The sequence below is a fragment of the Garra rufa genome, chromosome 20, assembly GCF_049309525.1.
Source record: "Garra rufa chromosome 20, GarRuf1.0, whole genome shotgun sequence".
Classification (NCBI taxonomy): Eukaryota; Metazoa; Chordata; class Actinopteri; order Cypriniformes; family Cyprinidae; genus Garra; species Garra rufa.
The window spans coordinates 15,169,496-15,192,166 of NC_133380.1; the positions used below are offsets into that span (position 1 = coordinate 15,169,496).

Consider the following 22,671-nt stretch of genomic DNA (forward strand, 5'->3'; position numbering starts at 1 on the left):
TTTTTGTGGAAACCGTGCTAAAAAAAATCAGAATTCTGTGATAAATATAAAATTTAGAAGAATTGATGAAATATGAATCGTTTGTAACATTATAAAGTATTTCTTTTCTTTATTTAAAATCGTACTTACACTAAACTTTCGAAAGAAGTGTATACTGCATACCACACATAGTTTGGCTTGCAATTAATTAATTAATTAATGTCACCCTGAGCTTGTTGGACTTGCTGACTTTAAGTGCCTGAATCAAACCAACTTAAATCAATAATGTTAGGACCACCTGCTCTGCTGACATATTACACAACTCTGCTACGCTACTCTTGTTTCATTTGTAATGGAAATGCAAAGTCATTCAAGGTGTATCATCTGTTATCCTCACTCTCTCACCATTCTTTTCTCTTCTTTTCCTGCTCCCGATGACCCTAAAACGTGCTGTCATCTCTATTAGTTTGTGACGGGGCCTCGGCCGACCCACCATCAGGTAAATCCCACAGACTTTCTCTCTATCCTATCAGACATGTCTTAAGAAGTATCTGAATTTTGCTTGCATGTGGTGTGGTGGATAACAATCCAAACTGATTGGAATGAGGATAAAAAGCAGTTGTTAAATAAAAATATCTTGAAAATACTAAAGAGAATCATACTATAAGATAGTTTATTGTTCTGTTCTTTGCCAGAAATGTCTTCAGTCATTGTGCTGCACTGACCATTGTCTGAGATTGATCTTTTGTGAAAAACCATGGCAACACACAGTTTTTTATCAGATATGCAACACCAGTGCAAAGACAGTTTGGTTCCCAATTTTATAGCAATTTTCAAGTGTCGAGTGTCTATGATGGTTACCATTTCATGGACAGTTCAGTCCATTTATTTGATTTCATTCATTTTATTCCACTGACTGAAAGAACTTTCAGTGGATACTTTATTTAGTGCTAGTGATAGTTGTTCATGAGTCTCTTGTTTGTCCTGAACAGTTCAACTGCCCGCCATTCTTTAGAAAAATCCTTCAGGTCCCACAAATTCTTTCATTTTTCAGCATTTTTGTGTATTTGAACCCTTTTCCAACAATGACTGTATGATTTTCAAATCCGTCTTTTTCACACTGAGGACAACTGAGGGACTCATATGCAACTACTAATGAAGGTTCAAATGCTCACTGATGCTCCAGAAGGAAAAACTATGCATTAAGAGCCAGGGGTGTAAACTTTTGAACAGAATGTAGATGTGCACATTTTTCTTATTTTGCCTAAATATCATAGTTTTTCATTTAGTACTGCCCTTCAGAAGCTACAGAAGATACCTACATGTTTCCCTGAAGGCAAAATAGGTTAAATTTACCCTGATCTTCAATGCTTTTAATGCATTGAACCCTCTGTAATGGTTGCATATGAGTCCCTCAGTTGTCTTCAGTGTGAAAATATGGATCTCAAAATCATACAGTCATTGTTGGAAAGAGTTCAAATACATACAAATGCTGAAAAACCAAAGAATTTGTGAGACCTAATTTAATTTAATTCTGTTGTTTGCTATCAGTTTACTACAAATACTCAGCCAAGTAATAGCTCAAACCAATGAGGTGAGTTTGGTGAAGCTTGAGGAGCAGAAATTACACTCTTCAGCTTTATGAACCATTATGACTAAAGACGTATTCATATTCTCATATTCACATATTAGCTCGACTGTGTAACGAGCTCCCCGTCCTTGAGAACCAGACATTAGAAGCGTCTCCTCTGACTCATCCGTTTCTTGTCTTTTCTGAAGGAGCGTCTAAATGATGATGTTTTGTATTCATGTGATCTGATGAGCAGATGTGCGATGCAGAAGACTGACACTGATTGCTAATGCTTGTCAAGGCTGTTAGTGCACCTTTTATTAGATGAAATCCTGTCACTTCCCTGAGCAGAATCATTGTTCTAAGTGTTTAGAAGACTTGGGCTTACCAAATGCATTCAGAGGTCATTAGGATCATTAGAATGTAAGTTGCTTTGGGCAGCATTACACTTGTCCGTACACGCAAGTGTTCCAGATATTCCATCCGCTCTGCTTTGGTTTTTCATTACAAGGAAAATCTTGTTTGTCATTTGTTGCTAATGATTTGTTTATGCGCTTTGCGTGTAGCCACAAGCCCATGCGAGTGTGTCCACAAGCATTTGACCTCTAAGGAAAGTTCCGTGACTTTCTGCCCCAACCTGCCACATGTCTCTCTCTTTCTAATGGCTGTCCTGTTCACAGGGCTTGCACCAGAATTATAATCACAGGAAACAACAATTCATGCACAAACTGACATGACTGAGTGGCAGATTAAAGATTTGCAGTATGATAGTTGAGGAACAGCATGCTTTTAATGCGGTCTCTAAATTACGTTCTTCCTTGAATTTTAAGTGTTTAACAGATGTGTTAGCCTATGTGCAACGGGCTTATTTTAAAATGTAGCACTCCTGAGATATGTTACATTATCTTTGATACAGCACTAGAAACTGCTGTTGGATGGATGAGATTATGATTGTACATTAAAATGTACTAAGGTTGAAGGTATGATTGGGCAAAATGTGTAATTGACACAAACTATAAGGAAAGCCTTAAGGGGGTCACATTAGCAAACCTTTGGTGAGATTTCAGCGAGAGCTCAATTGTTCATTGTCAGTGTTGTAGCAATGTACGAAGCACAGCTTACACAGAAGAATCTGTAAAGACGTAGGGAAATTTTTCACCCTTGTGCGAAACTTTTGCCGGGCAGATTTACCATTGTTTGGCGAATTTCTGCAGACAAAATCAACTAATTTTAACAGGAATCTGCACAATCAGAAATAGGGGTGGGCGATATACTGGTAGACTTGATTAACCGGTAGAAATTTGTCAAGTGGTATAGATTTTCGACACTCACATGTAGGGGTGTGACGAGACACTTATCTCACGAGACGAGACGAGACGAGATTTTGGGTTCACGAGAACGAGACGAGACGAGATTTAACTTTTTTAAATAAATCCTCAATGATGAAATATATAGGGGACAATAGTATTTTATTCAACAAAAAACACAAAATGCAAAAAAAAAATAAAAATAAATGTAGGTGCATTTTGATATGAACTTGTACTTTATGAAATTAAACTTATATTTTAATGAATTATATGCAGTAATAAAAATGCTGCATGATTCTGGGTAAATTGAAAAACAATTGTCTTTTATAAACTGGAGATCACGATTCTGAAGAAAAAAAGGATTAGAAAATTAAACAAAATTACATAATTTACTAGTGGTTCTGAAGTAATGTTCATTGCTTAAGTCTGGAAAAAAAAAAAAAAAATGAAGGAGCCCGTGTCTCAATTAATAAAGACTTTCACTATTGGAATCTCTTGAATGTTTAATTCAATGAAAAATACTTTTTTTAACGTGCAGTTGTCGCCCTCTCCTGGTGAAGAGAATAAACGTTTCTCTACATACGTGTTATACTTTCGTTTTTGATCGCTACTGTAGACAATAAGTGTTTATATCCAAACTATAAGCTTTTATCCCAGTACTTATGTTATTTAAATGTCTGTAACAAAGACATGATGATGATTATGTGGTTAAAAAGACTGTTTGTGTTGCTTTCTGAAACCATAGCAGTAAGAATGCAGATTTGAATGTCTTCAATAACTTTCACATCGGCGTCAGTGGAGCGTGAAACAGTTGTAATAGACAATGCTGAATCGTTGTCATTCATGAATAAGATCGCATGGGTGTTTGAATAGAGATCGTGATATTTATATAACTATTAGTCATGCAGCCCTAATGTAAACACTGCAAAATGTTTTGCCATGATATCGCCACGTTCTCGCGAGACCAGTCAGATCTCGCGGGACACATCGGAGTCTCGCGAGATCTCGTGCCACGAGATCTCGTCACACCCCTACTCACATGACATTGCTGTGCTTCGTGGTCACGTAAAAGTATCGTTAGCACGCGTTTTAAAGCATTGCAGTTTATAAACAAGTGATTTTCAGCTGCGAAAAAAACCTTACTTCGCTATACGCGTGCACTGTCTGAGAGCCGCATACACGTGAAGACAATGCTTATAGATTGCGATTTATTTTAGTCGGTTTATAGGCCTTGAATGGTTAAATACACACTTATATGTGACAAAATGCCTGTCTTTGCAAGTATTGTCATAAACACAGTAATTAAGGTCTTATTTAAATGCAAACAGCTGAGAAAGAAAACATGGGTAACAGTAGCCGCTTTTCCACTATCGGGCCGAACCGTTCTTAGAACGGTCGGGTACAGTTCCAGTTGTGTTTCCACCTGAGCCTGGTACGGCACGGAACGATTACAAACCGTTCTCGGCCCGGAATTCTCGGCACGGTTAGACAACCGTGCTGAACCAGGCTGATAAAATGCGTTTGCATGGCGTCGCCACGCTGTTGCCTGGCTACCAGTTTCTCTATGGCTAAGCGGGTGCGCAGTAAACAGATACGGTAAATATAAATACAAATGGCTGAGACACTTTGGTCTGTGGATGAAACATTTGCTCTAATATTGATATTTGGGCAGAAAGAAAAATTCAACAACAGCTGGAGGGTGCAAACAGAAACGAAAAAGTTTTTTTTTTTTTTAATTATAGAGCAGTGTCTTGCAGAGAAGGGCATTAAGTTTCAAAACAGTGCCGGGAAAAAAAAAAAAACTCAAACATACATATCGCGTCCAAAAGGACAATAACAGTAGATGCGGGGCTTGCATTACCAAGGCAACGACTGACTCATTTGTATTTACATTCCAAATAGTTCCGTTATCTGCACCGCAGTGGAAAATCAAACCGTATCCGTGCCGACTGGCCCGAATAGGCACGGAACAGAACGGTTACGCATTGAGAACGGTTCGGCCCGATAGTGGAAAAGTGGCTAGTATATTGGATCTGGGAAGGTCTTAAAGTGACAGCAGTCTAATATTTCTGTTGTCTGTCATTCATGTAAATCAAACAACAAAAAAGAAAAAAATCTTTCACTGCTTTATACTAAGTATGTAGCATTTCTTATTTACAGCTGGTTCAAACGCTCACTGATACTTCAGATGGAAACACAAAGCATTAAGGTCAGGGTATATTTAACTTAGGGCTGTGCAATTAATCAAAATTCAGTTTCGATTTCGATTTCTGCTTCAAATGATCATGAGAATACAGTAATCGACATGAAACGATTATTGCGTCACATTCCGCCCCCTTTCCAGTGGTGCGCCTTCGCTCCTCCATAAAAGCCTAATTTTACATGCAAATCAGCAAAATCATGTAACGTGACTTTAATAAAACGGGACGTGTTTGATTTTATATATTCTTTAATGTTGAGGTTTTTAAAAGCGCGAAAGGAAACTTGCGCTGTTCTGCATATGTGCTCAGAGAAGGAGCAGAACACGAACATGTGAATTTAGCTCAATGTGCGCGCCTAAATGGTCAAATAAACGTAAAATATTTAAAAATGAGGCGCTTGGTGATTATTCATGTAAAACCTTGTCAGTTATGTCTTAAATGATCATAAACAGTTGAGAATGAAAATACGTGTGTAACAGTATATTGGATCCGTGTGGCACTTAAAGCGGCAACAAATAATATTCCATTATTAATAAAACATAAAAATACAAAGAGAAAAATCACTCACTGCTCTTGAATGATTTTTTTAGTTTTAATAAGAAACAAAGCATGTTTAATTTATACAGTGAAGACGCTGTTTTATTTTACATTCAAATAATTATATTCAGTTTCTGTAGTTGGCTGTTAGACTACTTTAGACTTGCATAAAAGTATTCAGTATTTTTATTCCAAAAAAAATAACTGTTTTTTCCATTTGTATATTTTTTTCTGTTCTATTGCTATCTTTGCTACTAATATAAAGTTTTGGACCCAGTCATAATCGTGTTAAATAATCGTGATTACAATATTGACCAAAATAATCCTGATTATGATTTTTGCAGCAGTGAGCATTTGAGCCTTCTGTAGTAGTTGCATATGAGTTCCTCAGTATGAAAAGATGGATCTCAAAATCACACGGTCATTGTTGGAAAGGGTTTAAATACGCAAAAATGCTGAAAACCAAAGAATTTGTGGGACCTGAAGGATTTTTCTGAAGAACAGCAGGCAGTTTAACTGCCTGCTGGACAATCAAGGGGACTCATAAACAACTATCACTAAAAAAACTACTGTGGATCATTAAGGGAACAACACGGTATTAAGAATCAATCGTATGTAAACTTTTGAACAGATTTTTATAAATTCAAATATTATTTTCTCTTGTAGACTATATGTAAACATCTTTTATGTGAAATATCTTATTCAGGTCAGTACTAAATAAAAAATAACATGCATTTTGTATGATCCTGCTAATTTTTGTCCTATTGCTCGTAATTGGATTCTTATTTTTATTTAATCGCTGACTGCACTGTTGAGCTTCAGTTTTGTTTTTTCATTTAGGCTGGTATTAGTCTTTTGTGATATTGACACTGATGACAAGAATTAGGAAATTTGTTGATATCATGAAGACCTTATTTAAAGCAAAAACAACTATCATGATATATATCGTTACTGTGAAATAAAATTACTCAAGATTTTGGTCATCCCCTAAACAGGATTATTCCCCTGCAGATTTTGCAGGTTCAGAATAAAAAAAATGACTTCTGTTGGTGATATGCTTCATATTTCGCTACATTATTGACCATATACAATGCACCTCTTTTCATCACACATAATACTTTTTTTTTAGACTGAAAAAAGCGAAAAGCATAACAATGTACAGAGGTCTGTGAGGGGTTCACCTTATAGGACAGTGCTTGACTGTGTAATGTGAAGCAGTGAAAGAAGCTTTGACATCTGTGCTGATGTTAAAAGAGCTGAGTTAAGGTTTCATTTTTCCCCTGTGGCTGCGGCAAGTCCCAGCTCGCTTCCACTGCAGACCGGCTAAAACCGATGCCTACAGGCCATTAGAAAACAAACAGAAATAGGAGAGAGTGGAAAGGGAGTGCCACACACACACACACACACACACACACACACACACAGAGAGAGAGAGAGAGCAGAGGCTGGAATAGTTGGCTGGTGTTGAATGTTGGTCAGAAGAAGAGAAATGAAGAACATGTAGGTCAGAGTCTCTGTGGTGCATGATGAAAGATTTTGGCACTTGTGGTAAAAAAAATATAAAGTTAGTGACTATTTCTAAAGAAATAAATACTTTTATCCTATAAAGATGCATTCATTTGATCAAAAGTGACAGTAAAGACCATCCATAATTGACTAAGAGTCGCATAGGAGCATCCATTTTTCCCGCTCTTTTTCTTATTCACTCCCATGCTCTCACACTCTTTTCTGTCCCTTTCATAGATTCACAATCTCTCATGCCCTTTTCCTTTCAGTCACTCATGCCCTCTTTCTCTCTCTTTCTGCCATTCAGATACATGTGCTCATTCTTATCTCTGTCCCTTACAAACACACAGACACCAAGTCTCCGCTTCCGTCCCTCCCTGGCATTTCCACACACACACACACACACACACACACACACACACACACTATACACACACACACTTTTACGGCATTGTGACAGTAGTTTAGCACAGAGTGGTCTTCGCCCCAGGCTGCCCTCGATCCCCTGTTGACCTGTATGAGTCACAGTGAGAGGAAATCACCCATTACACACATACAAGCAATGTTTGTTCTCTAGTGGTGGTCTTCTGTTTCTTTTCTTTCTTGTTTCCTTGTTGTAATGTCTCTGTTTTCACCTTTGACCCAAAGGTTGCTGAAGGCCTATAAACCAATGTTAATGGTAATTTTTAAATGATTTTTTTTATAAAATATTTCATTTTTAAAAAGAAAAATTGTTTAGTTTTGTCAAGTTTTCACCCTGGCTGTTTTTAATTGATTTATAGTTTTAGTTTTAAGTTTTATTTAGTTTTATTGTCTAAAGTAAGTTAAGTGATCTAAGAAGCGACATAAATTATCTATTTTATTATAGGTGTTTAATAAGGGTGTATTTAAAAAAAAAAAATGTAATATACATTTAAGGTCAAAAGTTTACATACACTTTGCAGAATCTGCCAAATGTTAATTATTTTACCAAAATAAGAGGGATCATACAAAATGCATGTTATTTTTTTTATTTATTTAGTACTGACCTGAATAAGATATTTCACATAAGACTTTACATACAGTCCACAAGAGAAAATAATGACTCTATTCAAAAGTTTGAAGAAACTTTGATTCTTAATACTGGGTTGTTACTTTGATCCGCAGCTGTGTTTTTTTTGTTTAGTGATAGTTATTATAAGTCCCTTGTTTGTCTGAACAGTTAAACTGCCCGCTGTTCTTCAGAAAAATCCTTCAGGTCCCACAAATTCATAATTTTTTGTATTTGAACCTTTTCCAACAATGACTGTATGATTTTGAGATTCATCTTTTCACACTGAGGGACTCATATGCAACTATTACAGGAGGTTCAAACACTCACTGATGCTTTAGAAGGAAACACAATGCATTAAGAGCTGAGGGTGAATACTTTTGAACATAATGAAGATGTGTAAATGTTTTCTTATTTTGCCAAAATATTATTTTTGTTTTTCATTTAGTTATGCCCTTAAGAAGCTATAGAAGATACTCACATGTTTTCCAGAAGACAAAATAAGTTACATTTACCCTGATCTTAAAATTCTTGAAATTCTTAATGCATCGTTGTTGTTTTTTTCCTTCTGTAGCATCATTGAGCTATCTGTAATAGCAACATATGAGTCATATAAATACACAAAAATGCTGAAAAAACTAAAGAATTTATGATTTTTCTGAAGGACAGTGGGCAGTTTAACTGTTCCAGACAAATAAGGGACTCACAAACAATTATCACTAAAAAAAAACTAAACAAAAACACACACACACACACACACACAGGTGTGGATCATTCAGGTAACAACACAGTATTAATGCCACGTTCCAGGCAACTCGTTGTTACCTGTGGTTTTCCAACCTTCTACCCGTGAAAGTGCACCGGAACGGCAGTCAAACCCGTGACTTCCCACCCGTGAACTCGTACTAGATTGATGTACTCCCAGTTCCGAGTTCTGACGTAATACAGCCCGCGAAACAACAATGACAGCCCCATACGGGTGCGGTGTTTATGCAAGTGGTACACGGTGGAAAAATAGAGCTTAGGACAATATAACATTGCAATTAAAATAATAATAATTATAAAAATAATAAATGCGCAGTTTGGCGTGACTTGCCTGGAACGCTACAAAGTCGTGAGTCGTGGCTTAAAGTTGTGATTTACAGGCTCAATAACCTGCCTGGAACGCAGCATAAGAATCAAGCGTATGTAAACTTTTGAACAGGATAATTTTTATAAATTCAACTATTATTTTCTTTTGTGGACTATATGTAAACATCTTTTATGTGAAATGTCTTATTCAGGTCAGTACAAAATAAAAAATAACATGTATTTTGTATGATCCCTCTTATTTTGATCAAATAATTAGCAGATTCTGCAAGGTGTATGTTTGGTTGTATTGCTTTGGTTTTATTTCATTTTGGAGTCAAAAAAAGTGAACTTGTGGGATGATTGTAATATGTCTTTCCCCCATCTTTTTGCTGAACATTCGTTCAGCCATTAACTGTCTCTAGTTGGCTTCTCTGCTCATTTCTTGCTGAATCCGTTGTTTCTCTTTGTCCTTATGCAAACAGAGCGCACTGTCCTCATATGCCATAGATTTAATTAGAGAGCTGTTCCTCTGAGCAAGTTGTTTTAGTGTCAGAACTGCTTTTCAGCTACTACTGTGAGTTGCCCCAACATGCCGCCCTATTAGACGATCTCACACATAGTGTATCCATTCACACCAAAGCATGCCAGTCCAGTCCCTTAAACACATTATTTTATAGGGTTCACAATGAAATCCAATTTGGGTCAGTACACAGTCTTTTTCTTCTTTCTAACAATATCAACTTATCCAGTTCTTCCTGAGCTTTTTGATAGTGACATAAATGATAAATGATCTCCAAAGAGCACAAAGACACTCAGCAGCATGTTTATTGCAGGACCGACACGCTGAGATCAGACAGTTACGCATAATCGCTGCTCGGCTTTCAGGCACTAGCGGATCACTTCTGTGGTGTTAAATCACTTTTCAGCCACCCATCAAGAGGCGTCCGCTACAGTTATTGTTCTTGTCTCTACACACACTCTTAGCTTTGGGAAATCTCTCAGAGGCTTGTTTAATGATAGGCTTGGATTTCTGAGCCATGTTGTTAGATGTTTTTTGTTGTACCTGAGCCGTGCGATTAGGCTGGATGTTGTCTAAAGGAGAACTGAACTGAGCATTGCCTTAATCAGTGTTTTAGTGTAATGGATTTTTGATATTGTTTATGACAGTTAGGCCAAAATAGTGTGAAATCACATTTAATCCAGCATTTTGTTGAACCTGTTTTCTACTTCTAAAGCAGTCATCTGTCTGTTCTCATACACAGACCCGGAGTGAGTGGCACACCAAAAATCAGCAGCAGACTCTAGAAAATACTGTCTTTTAATTTCTCCACTAGGGCTTTTAAATAAACCTGCAGATTCTGCTTAAAGTCCCCATGAAATCAAAATGTTAGTTTTTTGGCTTTTAGTATAATGTTAGCCTTTAAAGGAGTAGTTCACTTCCAGAACAAAAATGTACAGATAATGTACTCACCCCCTTGTCATCCAAGATGTTCATGTTTTGCTTTCTCAAGTCATAAAGGAATTATGTTTTTTGAGGAAAACATTTTAGGAATTTTCTCCATATAGTGGACTTCTATGGTGCCTGCGAGTTTGAACTTCCAAAATGCAGTTTCAATGCAGCTTCAAAGGGCTCTAAACAATCAAATAAGTCATTTTCTAAAAAAAAAAAAAAAAAGTATATACTTTTTTTAACCTCAAATGCTCATCTTGTCTAGCTCTGCCATGCGCAGATGTACTCTGTGCAGTGCCGTTCAAGATAGTTAGGGTATGTCGAAAAACTCCCATCTCATTTTCTCATCTAACTTCAATATCGTCCTCCTGTTTTACCTTTTTTGTAAACAACGTTTGACGTTCTTTGCACGTTCACTGTGTAAACACTGGGTCGGTACTTCTGCAGCGATGTAGGACGATTTTATAGTTGGATGAGAAAATAAGAGTTTTTCGACATACCCTAACTGTATTGAACTGGAGTACACAGAGTACACACAGCTGGACAAGACAAGCATTTGAGGTTAAAAAGAATATAAATTTTTAATTATTTTTAGAAAATTACAGATCGTTTTGCTAGATAAGACCCTTATTCCTTGGCTGGGGTCATTTAGAGCCCTTTGAAGCTGCATTTAAACTGCATTTTGGAAGTTCAAACTCGCGGGCACCATAGAAATCCACTATATGATAGGGTTGTGACGATGAGGAAATTTCCCCACCGGTTAATCGACATGTGACAACACCGGTAATACCGGTATCACCGTGGGGGGTGGGGGTTTCCCTTTCTCTTTTTTTCTGCTTTTAAATACATGTAATCTTGCCGCAACTGACGCTGACGTTTGGGGCGGTGTGAACGCACCATAATAAATGCGTGCGTATTATACTTTCACTTTCAGTTTTGCGGGAATTGGCAATTCGGCGTCAAATGAGCGGGCGCAGGCACATCAAATATATTTCAAAGCAAGCCGGTGCCACGGTCCTGACTGCGTCTTTTTTGGGTGTTTTTAACGAATATTTACATGATTTTGGCTAATGCAGGACACTACTGAATGATGCGCATCAGAGGGGATTTAGAAGTGGGTACGCAAAGCCGCCTGATAAAGAAGTGGGTATGCGCCGTATACCTGCATATACCCTCCACTACACCCAAAATATTGCCAAACAGGCGCTTTTGCATTGCGTTTTGACACTAAATCGTCCGCCATTCTCTTTCTGTAAATTCGACTCCTCTCGTTCTCCTCACGTGATAAATGAAATATGACGCATTGTAGCTATTTTCAGTTTTTAATTATAGTGCATGTGCATTTTCCATTTAATTCAAATAAATATTTAATAAAAAAAAACCGAATACTTAAAAAAAGCAAATGTGGGGACGGTGTCACGGTGGAAAAGTGATGTCACCGGTGTTGCGTCTTAAAACCGGTAACACCGTCAACACCGTCTATCGTGGCAAGCCTACTATATGAAGATAATTTCAATAATGTTTTCCTCAAAAAGCATAATTTCTTTTTCGACTGAAGAAAGAAAGACATCTTGGATGGCAATGAGGTGAGTACATTATCTGTAAATTTTTGTTCTGGAAGTGAACTACTCTTTTCAGGATCTAGTCGTCAGTGTGCTCCAAAACAGTGACAAAATTTGCATTTATGAGATACAGTATAAGCATTTACAGTCTCTCACTTCCGCCAATATGAATCAACTATTTTGATGACATCAACCTGCACTTCAGCTTCTCATCAAACTTTCTGTCCAATCAAATACTCTCTAAAATTCAAAGCGGCCCGCCCCCTTCACTATAAATAGACGCTGAAGCTGTGGCTGTAATCGGTCACTTGTTCACAGAATTTGTATTTTCTGTACGTTCAATGGCATGTAGTCCGCTATATAGGGGATAGGGAACGATTCAGACAGTGTAAATATGCTTGAAGTCTGGTTTTGCGCTGTCACATAAACCGCCGCAGCATGCACAGTCCAGAGACACAACTGAAGACTAGAGTAATGATGCTAAAAATTCAGCTTTGAAATCACAGGAATAAATTACATTTTAAAATATATTCAAATAAAAACAGTTGTTTTAAACAGTTAAAATATTTAAAAAATGTGCTGTTTTTGCTGTACTTTGGATCAAATAAATGCAGGCTTGATAAGCGAAAGAGATTTCTTTAAAAATTATAAAAAATCTTACTGTTCAAAAACATTTGACTGGTAGTGTAAATGTCTAAATATATTATAATCCATTTGATACAACTATAACGGTTGTTTTTTTCCCTTGCAATCATTTTGAGGGATTGAATTGTCCCTTATTTGAAGAATTCACCACATGAGAAAAATGTCATATGGTGTGTGCATAATCTAGTGTGTCTAGTAGAATCAGGCTGAGAGACACAGAGAAAGAGAGAGAGGTCACCTCTCGCTCCAGTGCTGCCCGGCTGCTGGCGCCCACTGACTGGGTTTGCTGAGGTAATATTTGCTGTGCGGAGTGAGCGAGAGAGAGAAATAGAGAGGGAAAGCGGGGGAGGAAGTGATGGGGGAGGGGACGACTCCTCCAGCAGGCATGCAGTATTCTCCTGATGAATAAACCGTTGTGCCAGAGCTGTGCCACCACCCCGTTACAGCGGAGAATGAGAATACTGCTCATTTCTCCAGGCTGCTGTGTGTGTGTTTGTTTCATTGTGTCTTTTCGATGAGCAGAAATGATATAATTCATCAAGCATGTATGATCACTGCCCTTCCAGTGTCTGAATATCAGATTGTCAATTAACTGCAAATTCAAATGCCTCATGATTTGAATACACTGCCTGGCAGCCTCGGAAGGATGTCCTGAGGTGAACTGTCTTATGTCAACACTGACTTGTTTCTCTTCTCTCTCGGTTTCTGCCTAACCCTCATTTCTTTGACTTCCTCCTCAGTTCCTCCACAGGACTCAGATGCAGCCAGCGCGGCCTACCCTTCCTACCAACAACCCCTCCATTCGGCCGGGCTCGCAGACCCCCACGGCTACGGTTTATCCGCCAAACCAGCACATCATGATGACCATGACGCCTATGCCCTTTCCTACCCAGACACACCAATACTACATTCCCCAGGTAAAGCATCAGTAGACCCCGTTACTGTGAAATCGCCAAATATAGATCGTATAGACCTTTTTCCTGAGTAAACGATGAGCGCCACCATTACGAATTCTAACGTCAGATTGAATGCTTTTCTGTTCCGGTTTCCATAGGAACCCATTCAAATAGCGTCCATCTGTTTTTAATGTAGCTAACGTCCGCTGCTTCGTGTCATCTACGCACTCATTAAAGTGAGGCACTGACAAATGACGGTCATTGCGACATTGCCAAGTGATGGCGCTATGGAGCCATGTGCTTTTTAAAAACATTTTAATAGGTTTAACATTAGTTTATTAGCTCGGAATATACCCTAATTTGACTAGAAACAATGCAGACCGGAAATGCAAAGCATTCTTTCAGTTAAGAGTCGGACTTACTTCCGTGTTCAGGAAAAAGGTCTATACATAAAAAATTTCAGGGTTACCACAGCGACGGAGAAGCCTAAAAATATCATGGATTTTTTTTCAATCGAGAGATTCATTAAATGCTTTTAATTTACCAATTTACCTAATTTGCCATTAAATCAGTTTCATTATTTACAGTTGAGGCCAAAAGTTTACATACACCTAGCAGAATCTGCAAAATGTTAATTATTTGACCAAAATAAGAGGGATCATAGAAAATGCATGTTATTTTTTATTTAGCTCTGGCTTGAATAAGATATTTCACATATAGTTCACAAGAGAAAATAATAGTTAAATTTATAAAATGACCCCTTTCAAAAGTTTACATACGCTTGATTCTTAATACTGTGTTGTTATCTGAATGATCCACAGCTTGGTATTTTTGTTTAGTGATAGTTGTTCATGAGTCCCTTGTTTGTCCTGAACAGTTAAACCTCTCGCTGTTCTTCAGAAAAATCCTACAAAAAAGTCCTACAAATTCTTTGGTTTTTCAGCATATGCAACTATTACAGAAGCTTCAAACCCTCACTGATGCTTCAGAAGGAAAAACAATGCATTAAGAGCCAGGGGGTGAAAACTTTGGAATTTGAAGATCAGGGTAAATTTAACTTATTTTGTCTTCTGGGAAACATGTACGTATCTTCTGTAGCTTCTTTAGGGCAGTACTAAATTTAAAAAATATGATATATTGGCAAAATAAGAAAAAATTACACCTCTTCATTCTGTCCAAATTTACACCCCTGGCTCTTAATGCATCTGCTTTTTTATATATATATTTTTAAAATGCATTTAAGACTATTTTTTCTTAAAATAAAATTTAAATTAGATATTTAACGAAAGTAATTGGCTGTCTTGCAGAAATTAATAAAATCAAAGCTCATTGAATATGGAATATCATGTTTTTGTGCAATCTTACACATATTAAAATCTATATTTAAAAGAAGTTATTCTCTTTTTTCTCCCAGTATCGTCATAGTGCACCTTATGTGGGACCCCCGCAGCAATATGCCGTCCAGCCGCCTGGGTCTGGAACCTTCTATCCAGGACCCGGCCCTGGGGAATATCCTGCTCCTTATGGCAAGTAGACCTCTCTGTAGTGCACACTTCAGTGTGAGTGCGCTTGCATCACACCCAGCTGGTTTATATTAGCTCCAGGTAGTTTCAGCATGTGTCTGATTAACTAACTGAGAAATGACCCCGTTTCCAGAAAGCGATTCACTATTGGCTGTTTAGATCTCATGTGAAAGCAGCTCACACAGAGACATGACTCACATTTTTTTCTCCCTTCCTTCCATCTCTTTTCCAACAACAGCTGCCGGGCCGCCATATTACGCCGGCCAGACAGTGTACCCTCCCTCTCCACCCATCATTGTGCCTGCACCACTGCCACCTCCACCAACCAAGCGTGAAAAGAAACCAGTGAGTACCTGAAACGCTCTGCCTCGTTTTAGAAACGCCAAGGGATCCACTTAGTTTTCAATTCATTTTAGACTGATAAGGTTTGGATTTAATCCCAACGGCCCTGGCTGGCAGACCCAGATTAAATGTGAAAATGCTGTTAAAAGGGATATTCATCAAGTATTAGTTTTACCCTGGTATTGGCCTTGGCTTTTTGTGTAATTATGTCATGCTAGTCTATTACATTTCCAGAATTTAAGATGAAGAATAAGGATTGAATTTGTCCGGGAATGAAGTCAATTTGTGCGCCTTGCAACTCCTGACATATTTGGATCGAACTGTCTGATGTGGTGGTTTTGTTGCATGCTGGGAGGCTGGCAAAGCCGAGATGTTTTAGCACGGGGGCAGCCGTGGCCTAATGGTTAGAGAGTTGGACTTGTAATCCAAAGGTTGCAGGTTCGATTCTCAGGTCCGGCAGGGATTGTAGGTGGGGGGAGTGAATGTACAGCACTCTCTCCACCCTCAATACCACGGCTGAGGTGAGTCCCTTGAGCAAGGCACCGATCCCCCAACTGCTCCCCGGGCGCCGCAGCAATGGCTGCCCACTGCTCCGGGTGTGTGTTCACGGTGTGTGTGTGTGTTCACTACTGTGTGTGTGCACTTGGATGGGTTAAATGCAGAGCACAAATTCCTAGTATGGGTCACCATACTTGGCCTCACCTCACTTCCTTTCCTTTCCTTTCCTTTCCTTTCCTTTTATCCCACGCCAAAGTGAGAATTAAGCCAGTTAGAAATCACCCAGCAAACTGCTACATACATTTTAAAATAAATACCACAGGTAGTAACTCTGTAGTATTGCAGGTTTAATGATTGAATCTTGAAAAAGACTATGTCAGTGAGGTTGATGCATTTTTGAAAGATTGTATCTGTTTCATCAGCCAATTAAAGATGTCAAAAGCTCATATCTAAGTTTTTTGTTTTGTTTTTTAGATTGATTTTGAATTAATTAATAAATAAAATAAACTCTCAGAATACAAATGTTGGAATATTTCACCTCTTTGAAATATTTTTATTATTTAAAATAACTTTTGATTGGTATTGTTTATTCTTATAAAGATTAATAGATTAAACTAAAACAATGTCATATAGCTCAGAAGCAATTATTAAAGTAATTTCTCAAGTAAACAGTTGGCAAGAAAATATATAAAGAACAATGCAACAAATTACAATGAAGAAATTTTGAAATGTGTATTTTATTTTAGAAATAGACTGCCATTTAAAGGTTTGGAATTGGTAAAATGTTTTAATGTTTTTAAAAGTCTCTTATGCTGACCAAGGCTGCATTTATTTTATTAAAAATACAGTAAAAACAGTAATGTTGATAACTGTTTTCCATTTTAATATTTCTAATATTAAATTTATTTTTGTAATAGAAAAGCTGAATTTTCAGCAGCTATTACTCCAGTCTTCAGTGTCGTATGATCCTTTAGAAATCAGTATAATACACTGATTTGAGGTCTAAGAAATATATATATATTTTTTACTTATGATCACAGTTGAAAACAGTTGCGCTGCCTAATATTTTGTGAAAAATAAAATTTTTCCAGGACTCTTTGATAAATAGTAATTTCAAAAGAACAACATTGATTTTAGTTTAATTAGCCCTTGCCTTATAAAAGTATTAATTTCTTTAAAAAAACCTTTTGAACAGTATTGAATAGTAATGTAAAAGGGAATATCAGCAATCAGTGACGTAAAATATAATAGGTACTGAAATACTGGTACTTCTGACAGCCCTTTAGGCTAAGGAACCGCAATTGATCCGGATGCTTTAGTGAGTTATTTGTTGTTTTGCGCCATTGTCCTCCCAGATCCGGATCCGAGACCCCAACCAGGGTGGAAAGGACATCACAGAGGAAATCATGTTTGGAAGCCGTAATCCTACTCCTCCTGCCGGGCACCCAGCCTCCACCTTAACCCCACCTGCAGGACGGCCCTCCTCGACACCAACCCCACCCACAGGACACCTGTCTTCCACACCCACCCCTCCACAGGCAAGAAATACACAGTCATTTGCCTCCAGAAACATGCATTACTTCAAACAGGGGCAGGTGTAGTCTGAGCTAAAATTACATGTCATTTCATAAGAAAGTGAGTTATCAGGTGCCAGAATTGGTTCTTTCTCAGTTATTTATACCTGAAGTAATTATTCACTTCAATGGAGTGCACTTCGTAACGCATTTAACACAAGTTCATGCGTCATGTGAGTGTTTAACACGTCTTTAATAATTAGCACCGCTTTAAGCTCTCACTACTCATGTCCATTGGGTCCTTTGCTCAGCTGTTTTAAGCTTACCTGTCTAATGCTATTTTCCAGACATGTATAGCCACCCACTACTCTCTCTCTCTCTCTCTCTCTCTCTCTCTCTCTCTCTCTCTCTCTCTCTCTCTCTCTCTCTCTCTCTCTCTCTCTCTCTCTCTCTCTCTCTCTCTCTCTCTCTCTCTCTCTCTCTCTCTCTGGCACACAGGGTGTGCATGGATTAGTTCCAGCTCACACTGTCTGCCCCCAATCTAATCCCTATGAACACACTGAGAGTGTTAGGCTGTTGGCTGCACCATTATGTTTATGCATATTTTGGTCTATGGATAATAAAAAAAGGAAATGAATCGATAAAGTGTGTCAACAAGCAGATAAATGTTTCGATGTAAATGTGTAAATGACAATTTCTGCTGCATTCCACTCCTTCTTGACCATGACCAGTACAATGACTCTTACAAAAAAGTACTGTGGTGGTCACAGATGATGTCAGATCCTAGTAACTTTAATGTATAAAGGAAAGGAAAGAAGTATGGTGACCCATACTCTGAATGTGCGCTCTGCAAGTGCACACACACAGTAGTGAACACACACACACACACACACACACACACACACACCATGAACACATACCTGGAGCAGTAGGCAGCCATATTGCTGTGGCGCCCAGGAAGCAGTTGGGGTTTGCTCAAGGGTCTCAAATTGTCATCGTGGTATTAAGGGTAGAGAGAGTGCTGGTTATTCACTCTCCCCACTGACAATTCCTGCCGGACCTGAGACTCAAACCCACAACTTTCGGGTTACAAGTCCGACTCTCTAACCATTAGGCCATGACTGCCCCTAAATATATATACCATGGCACTGAAGGATTGCCATATGGTATGCACAAGGTATTTACATGATACGAAAAGGTACTTAAGAAAATACAATGTTAGTACCAAAAGTTATGTCCAAAAAAACATTGTATTACCATGGTACTTGTTTAAGTAAAACGTGAGATTACCTTGCCAAAAGACATGTTATTACCATGGTACCTTTTAAAAAATGCATGCTTATCATGTCCAAAAACATGGTACTACCATGGTACCTGTCCAAAATACATGAGATTACCGTGTCTAAAAAAACATGGTGCTTGTCCAAGTAAAACATGAGATTACTTTGCCAAAAGACATTGTATTACCATGGTACCTTTTCAAAAACACATGCTCATAATGTCCAAAAACTAGTGGTCGGCATAGATTAATTTTTTTAATCTAGATTAATCTCACTGTAATCTTGGACTTAATCTAGATTAATCTAGATTAAAATGGCTAATTTGAATTCTGCCGAAGGCATTCAGAATATGTATGCTACCCAAATAATGACTAAAAGTAAGTCTTTGAGAATGGGTTTCTCAAGCCAGGTGGCGCATTAGACCAGGGGCTCATCTCCTGTTTCCAAAATGCATCACAAACTGCTTGACAATTGCATTTACAACACAATTAACTATACAAACTTGTGTAACCAACTATTCCTACACTGCATGTACTTCTGCGTAAAAGGCTGTGCGACGTGCGCGTTGCAGTTAAACACACAGACGCGCACGAGCATGGATATCTGCGTGCGTAGTCTTCGGTTAAACTGCGTTGCTTTTAGAAGCGTCAATTCAGTTGTTGCATATAGTTTAATGTCTTTATTTCGGGATTATCAAAGTAAATTATAACTCAAATTTGAGATTTTACTGGGGCACAGCAGATTTTCACTGGGGCGCGTGCCCCAGTAAAAAGGGTCTAGCAACGCCCCTGCCCTGAAGCAAACCCGGCGGCTTCATAGCTGCATCCATGTTAGCACGTCTCGTTTGATGTGGTAATTTCACAGTAGGCATACACACAGGTTCGAAGACTCGTTCTCGCCCCCTACAGTGCAATTCGGCTAGGTATACATCCGCGCTAAAATATCAAGGTGAAAGTCATCATAGCTTGCGTAGTATAGACCCAGCTCCCAACCCAACTTTGAGAATAGATTAACGGCGATATTTTTTTTTTATCGCCCGATAAGAGTCTCACGTTAACGCAGCACGTTAACGCCGATAACAGCCCACCACTACCAAAAACATTGTACTACTATTCTACCTGTCAAAAATACATGAGATTACCCTGTCCAAAAAGCATGGTATTACCATGGTAATCGTCTGAGTAAAACATGAGTTTACCTTGCCAAAAGACATGATTACCATAGTACCTTTTTTTTAAAAAATGCTTATCATGTCCAAAAACATGGTACTAACATGGTACTGGTCCAAAATACCTAAGATTACCATGTCTAAAAGAAATGGTATTACCATGGTACCTTTTCAAAAAACATGAGATTACCATAGTACTTTTCTAAGTAAAACATGAAATTACCTTACCAAAAGAAATGGTATTTACATGGTACCTTTTTAGAAAACACATGCTTATATCATGTCTAAAAGACATGGTATTACTATGATACCTTTTTAAAAAAACACGTTTATCATGTCTAGAATGTCATATGGTACCTGTCCAAAATATATGAGATTATCATGTCCAGACAACATGGTATTACCATGTTACTTGTTTTAGTAAAACATGAAATTATCTTCCCAAAAGAAATGGTATTACCATGGTACCTTTTTAAAAAACACATTTATCATGTCCAGAAACATGGTACTACCATGGTACCTGTCCAAAATACTTGAGATTACCATGTCCAAAAAACATGGTATTACCGTGGTACTTGTCTAAGTAATACATGAGATCACCTTGCCAAAAGCCATGGTATTACCATGGTACCTTTTTAAAGAACCCATGGTACTACCATTATAACTGTTCAAAATTCCTGAGACTACCATGTCCAAAAACATGGTACAGAAAAACACTAGATTACCTTTTCTATAGACATTACATTACCAAAGTACATGTCCAAAACACCATGGTACCTTGATATCTGAAGAAACATAGCTTTAGTACAAGCCAAAAAATTTACTATTACCATGGTACCATGTTCCAAAAACCATGGTATTAATATGGTACTTGTCTAAGTAAAATATAAGATTGCTGTACCGAGAGACATGGCATTACCATGTCCAAAGACGTACTGTAGCATTACCATGTTACATGGCTAAAAAAACTAAACAAAACGCACAAAAAAAACCATGGTATTACCATCCTGTCCAAAAAACACAAGATTACCTTTTTCCATAAACATTACATTACCATAGTACATGTTCAAAACTGATAATGTTTCCATGATACATGTCGAAACAACTATTTGTATTGTCATGGTAATACTATGCAAGTAAATTCTCATTATCCTATCTACCCACGCTTAAATAAAATAAGCTGCTGCTGTTGGGCACTTTGCATGTCTAAGCGGGTGATTCTAGGCCAGAATAAGCTAGACTGTGGGCTAGGCTTTATGCCGAAGTTCTGGCTCTTCTACGGTTGACTTATGTGTCTGCATTTTTCTTTCTCGCTTTCTGCCCTGAAACAGCCAAGCAACTGTCAGACCCCAGAACAAATAACATGTGTCAACCCACCTCAGAGACTCTCGGAGAGCCCTGCGTCCATGGATGGCAAATCTAATTTAGGTAGAACTCCACACCCAACCCTCTTTTGAGATAATATTTCTCTCTTAAGGTCTTTAAGTCCCTTTTATTCATGTTTTAACCTTCTCATTTCTTTTGACCTTACAGATGACAGGCCAAAAATGGAGTCTGGTCCCATAAAGCCTCTATCTCCTGGGCCTAGGCCTTCAGAGTCCACTTTAGAGAAAAGAGAAGGCCCAAGTCTTCCATTATTAGCCTCTTCTTCTCCAGAGATGGCCTCTGATGTTCCCTCTCATCCTTCAAGTGGATGCATTAAACCAACTGCTGCAGGAGAACCGGAATTTATTTCTCCTTCAACTACCAAGGCTCAGACGCATCTGGTTAATTCTAGCGGGGACTCTATTCCTGAAACCTCTCTCAGGCTGCCTGCTTCGCCCTCTCCATCTCTCAAAGTGGTAAATGGCCTTTCTGAGCCTCAGACTCCCTTATCAAGCTATGAAGAACCTGAGGTGCAGGAAGCCCTAAAGATATCGTTGTCCCGCGAGGTTCAGCTGCCAACCCAGGGTACGTTACCCACGGAGGAGTCCGGTCAGGAAGTTCCAGTGGCCTTGGAGGAGCTCCAGGAAGAGCACCTTCCTTCTCTAGCTGTACATGTGCCCTTGATCCCAACCGTACAGGCCTCTTCAAGCACCTCCTGCACAACTAATGTCCTCGGACCACCACCTGGTTTGGCACCGCTAGTGCAGTCGGTTGTCCTTGAGGTGCCAGAGCAAAACAAGTCCTCGGACAAAGTCCAGTCGAAGACTCAGGATGCTTCAGAATCACAAACTCAGAACAACTCTAGAAAGTTCATACCCTCAGGTATTTGTTCTTCACATGAATCAGGCAAAATTAAAAGTTCAAATGACCAGTTACCAACTGTATTGTCCTTTTTGTAATAGCTGTTTCTGCTGTACCAAAGTCTTGGAAGAAACCAAATGAAGATGTTCTGATGGTGGAAACACTGCCGAAGGAGAATGAGGTGAGATGCATTGAGTAAATGAACAAAAAGTAAATGAAAACCATTTAATTGCTAAAATAAAAATAACATTCAGTATCTGGGAAAATGTTACATTTTTGTTTTAGATTTTCAAAACATTTTCAAATGGTTACTTTGAATTTGAATTGTAAAATTATTTTGTTTTATTTTATTTTATTTGGGATTTG

General features: G+C 38.3%; 1 protein-coding gene across 1 annotated transcript in view; it reads left to right on the forward strand.

Annotated features, from left to right (window-relative positions):
• eif4g3a (eukaryotic translation initiation factor 4 gamma, 3a) overlaps positions 1–22,671 on the forward strand; it is a 60,638-nt gene that overhangs the window by 14,575 nt on the left and 23,392 nt on the right. Inside the window, exons 5-12 of the mRNA XM_073825473.1 lie at positions 446–478; positions 13,599–13,775; positions 15,169–15,280; positions 15,516–15,622; positions 17,473–17,655; positions 21,411–21,507; positions 21,613–22,326; positions 22,407–22,486. Coding sequence (XP_073681574.1) covers positions 446–478; positions 13,599–13,775; positions 15,169–15,280; positions 15,516–15,622; positions 17,473–17,655; positions 21,411–21,507; positions 21,613–22,326; positions 22,407–22,486 — 1,503 coding nt within the window. The remainder of the gene's footprint in view (positions 1–445; positions 479–13,598; positions 13,776–15,168; positions 15,281–15,515; positions 15,623–17,472; positions 17,656–21,410; positions 21,508–21,612; positions 22,327–22,406; positions 22,487–22,671) is intronic.